This window comes from Camellia sinensis, chromosome 9 (genome assembly GCF_055761805.1).
Source record: "Camellia sinensis isolate YWXY chromosome 9, ASM5576180v1, whole genome shotgun sequence".
Classification (NCBI taxonomy): domain Eukaryota; kingdom Viridiplantae; phylum Streptophyta; class Magnoliopsida; order Ericales; family Theaceae; genus Camellia; species Camellia sinensis.
The window spans coordinates 12,879,520-12,885,395 of record NC_138969.1 but is presented as its reverse complement, the minus strand read 5'-3'; the positions used below and the strand labels follow the sequence as shown (position 1 = coordinate 12,885,395).

At 29.5% G+C, this 5,876-nt stretch overlaps 1 protein-coding gene across 1 annotated transcript; it reads right to left on the bottom strand.

The window, feature by feature from the left end:
- Positions 1–250: 250 nt before the first annotated feature.
- On the bottom strand, positions 251–3,882 carry LOC114304324 (beta-amyrin 28-monooxygenase-like). The gene is made up of 4 exons (XM_082888606.1): positions 3,236–3,882; positions 1,955–2,393; positions 1,281–1,468; positions 251–759 (listed from the first exon to the last, which is right to left on the bottom strand). The coding sequence occupies exons 1-4, from the start codon at positions 3,767–3,769 to the stop codon at positions 463–465; spliced, it is 1,458 nt and encodes a 485-aa protein (XP_082744732.1). The 5' UTR covers positions 3,770–3,882; the 3' UTR covers positions 251–462.
- Between the last annotated feature and the right edge of the window lie 1,994 nt (positions 3,883–5,876).

The following is a 5,876-nucleotide window of genomic DNA, read 5'->3' as shown; positions in this document are numbered from 1 at the left end:
AAGGCTTTAGCAAAAAAGTTTGTGATTTAATTTAAAATTCTAACAAATTTAAAGGAAAATGTTATTTGTGAGCTTTGTCTCAAACACACACATTTGGCTTCTTGTAGAAGGTATTGTTGAAACAAAACGACTAATAGAGGTGCTTTTTGAATTATCACAACAAAACTTTTGTAATAAAATTTTCACTTTTAAAAATTTAAAAGAAATTAAATCCTATAGTATCAAGTGGATCGATGAAGTCCAAATTGAATGGCATAGAAATTTTATCACACACATGAATAAATACTAGAAAAGTTTTTTACGCATAGTCTATGCGTAAAATTTATACAAAATGAAATAATAGGAACATTTTTGAAATTTTGAGTCACAATAATGTATGTTTGGACTCCAAACAAAAAAATTACAAACGATCACAATTATTTTTTGTGAAAATTTTATTTGTTTAGCATTATTCAAAAAAAACTAATGGGGGTAGAGGCGAATTGGAACTCCTTTTTCTGGCATTGGCACCATATCACCTAAAACCTTCTCCTTTGGAAAAAGTACCTCCCATTTATACTTCTTCACCACATTGTGGACGAAAGTTAGCACTACTAAACGAGCATACTCTTTTCCAGGGCAAAGTCTAGGCCCACCTCCAAACGGCACGTACGTGTATGGAGCCGGTGCTTCTTCGCCTTCGTACCTTGACGGATCAAATTTTTCTGGATCCCGAAAGTACTTAGAGTTCTTGTTTGTTGTGTTAACTGTCCAATATACCTGCAAACAACACTCACAAATTAGTTGTGATAGCTAAAGGAAAATTATTTAGCAGTTCAAAATTATATATTATCTTTTATTCTAACCACTTATGATCAATCGATCATGGTAACAAAGTTGTTAGGAGTTTTCTTAAAATGGAAAAAGCAAAAGAAAAAAAAAAAAAAAAAAGACAGACTACCAAAATAATTATGCTTCGCATATATATATATATATATATATATATATTTAGAGAAAGTTAATTAAAAACCATAGGCTAAAGAGTAACGGTTGAAAAGTTGGGGACACTTGGCCATCCTAAACCAACACACCTACCCAATAACCAACAAGAAAAAAATGAGACCCACCATTCCACTCATTCGAAACCTATCTTCTCAACAAGATTGAAAGATAGGATTTCAAATGTCATTTTATTTTTATAAGTAGTTAGAACAGAAGATGTTGTGACAGTTCCAGATCATTGAATAATGAGCTAGTCTAAAAAGAAATACACAAGATTCATTTGATAGATGTTTACACACCTTCCAGCCCTTTGGGATTGTGTAACCAGCATATGTGAAGTCTGTTAAGACTTCTCTGAAGGTTCCTTGTTGAGGAGGAACAAGTCTCATCACTTCACACATTACATTCCATGAGTACTTCATTGTCGACATGTCATTCCAGTCTAACAATTCTCCTATCTTTTTATCTTTTGAGATCTCCAATTGCTCTGTATTTCAAATATGTAAAATCACATAAATTAGTTGTAACATGAAACTCAAACAACACGAGTATAGTCTGCAAAATTTTAGGAAATTTAACGATAATATTTTAAATTTGATCAATGTTTGGTTTTAAATTTATCAACCAAAATTCCATTATTTATGATAAATATGATATATATATATATATATAGTTGGTTCACTCTATTCACAAATTTATTATTAAAAAATTAATTTTATATGTATGTATACACATAAATAAGATTATTCTTTCACGATCAACTAAGATTATTCTTTCACATCACAAAATTTATTTTTTAAATAATTTTATATGTATGTATACACAAATAATTTAACTAAAATTTAGGGAATATTATGGCTAGAAAGAAAAAAAATTCTTTTATCCCGCATATCGCACATGTCAACTGCTAACTACCTTAATTACAATCCAATCACATAATTCTTCATAGAAAATTATGTAACAAAGTCATTACCTGAAAGGATCTTATTGTAGATGTCTGGACTTTCTCCCACAAACTTCATGAAGAAAGAAATGGTGACAGCCACATTGGCATAACCAGCCACCAACAAACCCATCATTTTATCAGCAATCTCAGCCTCACCCATACCCTTCCCAATTGGATCACTCACAACGATCATGTGAGACAGTATATCTTGCTTCATTGCTCTTCCACCGCCTACCATGGCGGCTCTCCTTTCCCTCACCACCGCCATTAGCTCCCTCCGAATAGCATCGGCAGCTTTGCTAGCTCGATAAAAGTTAGTGCCCGGAAAATTCACCATGATCGAATGCAACCCTAAGGTGACATCATCGAAATAGCGAACTAGCCTCGCGATACGATCTGGATTTTCCATCCCTAGAAAGATCCGGCAAGCGATCAACAAGGTTAGAGTCTTGGCTAGAGGGTAGACCTGTCACAAAAAATATTATGGAACAATTCAATATTATTCAACAAAATTATTAAGATATACATAACCTATGAAATAAGAATGCATGTAAAATAACATAGAAAGTCGTTTGTAAAAATATTTGTAAAAACTCAATATATATCTCATGTACATGATTTTCTCGTGTGTCTTGTGAGTCTCACACTCTTAGAAAAATATTTTCTGCTTGATTTGAGTTTTAAAAAATTACTTTTTGACCAATTTATGTTTGTGTGAATTTTGTTTTCTTATTTTAGTCAAATTTTTTTTATATGCACATAATCTAAATATATCTAAAAATAAAATATATTTACTAGAATATAAAAATAAAATAAAAAAGTTCATTAAAAACAAACGAAAATCCAAACAAAAAATTGTTACATTTTTATTCAGATATTTATTTGTTTCTAATGAACCTTTTCATATTTTTAGTCTTTTTTTTTTTCCTTCATTTTTTTAGATGAATCTAATTTTGATGTATCCAAATAGAGAGGGGGAAAAAAAAAGTTGATTAAAATATCAAATAAAAGGCAAATAAAAACATGTCTAAAAATAGTTTGTGAAATATCAAACCAGACTATATAATTGTAACGAATTAAATCTAATAAATGTTGTAATATAAATATAATAGTAAATTTTAATTTTGTAGCTTAAGAAGGTTTTAAAAAAACTAATAAATTTGAACCACTAAAAAAAAAAAAAAAAAAAAAAAAAAAAAAAAAAAAAAAAAAAAAACTAAACTAAACTAAACTAATAAATTTAGCCCCAATAATGAAATGATTAAATATGGAAAATTTTATTTTTTTTATTAAAATCTCCATCAAGACCTTCAATTCATCTTTGCCTTCCCAATGAGTCTTCAAGTGTTGCTGTGAAATTGAGTCAATCATCCCCAAGTAACTCGACAATGCCTCAGGCTTGAAAAACCCAGGTGTCCTTATCACTTCTTTTACATCATCCGCCGCCACCGCTGCCACCACTTGCAGTGGTGAAACCGGTGAAGCCGCCGCTGGTTCGAGTTTCGATGAGAGGAAAAGCTTCTGCTTTGAGTGAGGCAAGAAACCAGTGAAGATCTTTCTCTCATTGGAGAAGAGAAACTTGTTTCCATTTGGGCCACATATGACTGCTGTTTTCTCTCCGAAAATCTTCGTCTTGAAGATCTCTTGAGAGTACTTTTTCATCCTATAGTTCACAAAATTTTCTGGCTTGCCAAACAGGAATTCGAAGCTTTCGCCGATTATAGGCCATCCGAAGCTGCCCGGAGGCAGTTTGACACCATGATTGGAGCGGTGTCGGAGAGAAAAAATGGTGATGAGGATAGAAAGGAAAGCAAGAATGACAGAGAGATATAGGAACTCCATGGATGTAGAGATACGATAGTGTTTTGGTGAAAAAATGAACTGGGAAGCAAAGGTGGTGTGTTTGAGTAGGCTTGGAAGTGTGGTTTATATAGACATATGGTAAGCCTAGGGTTGTCCAATTCAAAGGTAGATTTGGAAATTAAAAAAAAAATTAAACTTTTCAACTTTGGTTTTTGTTTTTTTTAATTAAAATTTTTCATTTGGGGTCTTTGAAAATATTTTGTTTTTCCACTTTGGACCCAAGGGAAAATATTCCATCTCTGTTGAATTTTTTGACTGAGTAATCTAAACTAGGCAATACCCAATGTTATCTCATTTAATTACAATATTATTCAAGAAAATTGTATGAAATCTGTAGAAAAAAATATATATGTATAATTTGATTTACAATTATTTGACATGTTAAGTGAAACTTATTTACCAACAAGTGAAAAATATTATAAAAATTAATTATCAATATTATAAATTTTTTTATTAATTTATAATTTTTATTTCCTGATTTAACCATCGAGTATTATCCCTTTCTCTTCCACTTCATATGTGTATCCATACAACAAATTATGTGTATGAATAAAAAATTATTTTATATTAAAAATAATAAACCCACCATAACACATAAATTGATGAAATTGTATAATGTAGAGGAAATTTTATCTCTCTCACACACACATATATATGTATACACTGTTAGAAACAGTAAAAGTGAAGGAATTAATTTATTAATAGACTATAGCTTATATGAAAATGATATATGAATGAGAAGCTGAATTATTAATAACTCGTTCATTTTGGAGTTCCTTGACCAAGCATCCCTACTAAGGGCTTGTTTGGAAAGTTAACAAAATAGCTTTAAAATAAAAATATTATTAAAAAGGCTAAAAATTCAATAAATTATACCCAAAAAAATTAAAAATTTTATTTTCTCTCTATTTTTGTATATTTTTTCATAAGGAAAATTCTAAACAAATATATATAATTCATACAAAAAAAAACTTGACAAGAATGATGTGAATTGCCATTATCTATCTATATCTATATACTATTATTCAGTGAAAGCCTACATTGGTTTAATGAAACATTTTTCTCATGTCACGTGGCTACTTTATATATGTTAAAATAAAAAAATAAAAAAATTATTATACACAACGTAAGCAAGTTTTAAACCCAATACCTTGGGTTTCATTAAGAACATTCTTCTCCTCATGCTACGTGACAAATTTATATATGCTAAAATAAAAATAAAAAAATTATACACAACGTAAGCAAGTTTTGTACCCGAGACTTTGGGTTTCTTTAAGAACATACATATTAATAAATCATTAAGTCATACATATTAATATTTTGGGTTACTTATCACTTAAGCAACATACATATTATGATATTAAACTCTTTATTATTTATTTTTATTATTAGTTATTTGAATTGCACACGCATCGCGTGTGCCACCCGCTAGCATTAGTCATGGCATTTTGCTCTGAAGTGAAATGTTCATAAAAAGCCACATCGTTATGTATGAATTTTTTATTTGTATGACATTACTCATACAGAAATAGATTTCCAATTGAGGACTAAATATGTTTCGAAAGGTTTATTCACCCAAAAAAATGTTTCAAAAGGTGCAAATACAATATAAATCACCTCATACTCAAATTTTAATAGGGAGATTTATTAGAAAATTCTTTTTCAAATATTTGTAACTTAATTAACCCATAAGATATTCTTGTTTTTCAATAAGTCTTATTATTTGAACATTTAACCTATCAAATCCTAATTCTCATATTTAAAATATTTTATGGACATTTTTACCGTTACAAATATTTTTTGAACGGTTAACAATTTGGTGATGTGAACATTTATATTTTACAATGTAAATATTTACATTGACGTGTGAATATTCACATTGACGATGTGAACATTCATACCATGGAACATTCACATTGTAAATGTGAACATTATTAGGGATATTTTGATAACTATGTTACTCATTGGACTTATTGGAATATAAGCAAATAATATAGACTAAATGGAATATAAGTAGGTAAAAAAGAATTTATGAAAAAATATCCCATTTTAATAAAGGTATATGTCTCAATACAGTTTTTTAACT

What these genes read in the sequence shown, in the direction of transcription:
- LOC114304324 (XM_082888606.1), bottom strand. Translation starts at nt 3,769, where the DNA reads ATGGAGTTCCTATATCTCTCTGTCATTCTTGCTTTCCTTTCTATCCTC. An exon ending in CTACAATAAGATCCTTTCAG is followed by an intron (nt 1,469 to 1,954) that starts GTAATGACTTTG and finishes TTTGAAATACAG; the next exon opens with AGCAATTGGAGATCTCAAAA. An exon ending in CAATCCCAAAGGGCTGGAAG is followed by an intron (nt 760 to 1,280) that starts GTGTGTAAACAT and finishes TGTTGTTTGCAG; the next exon opens with GTATATTGGACAGTTAACAC.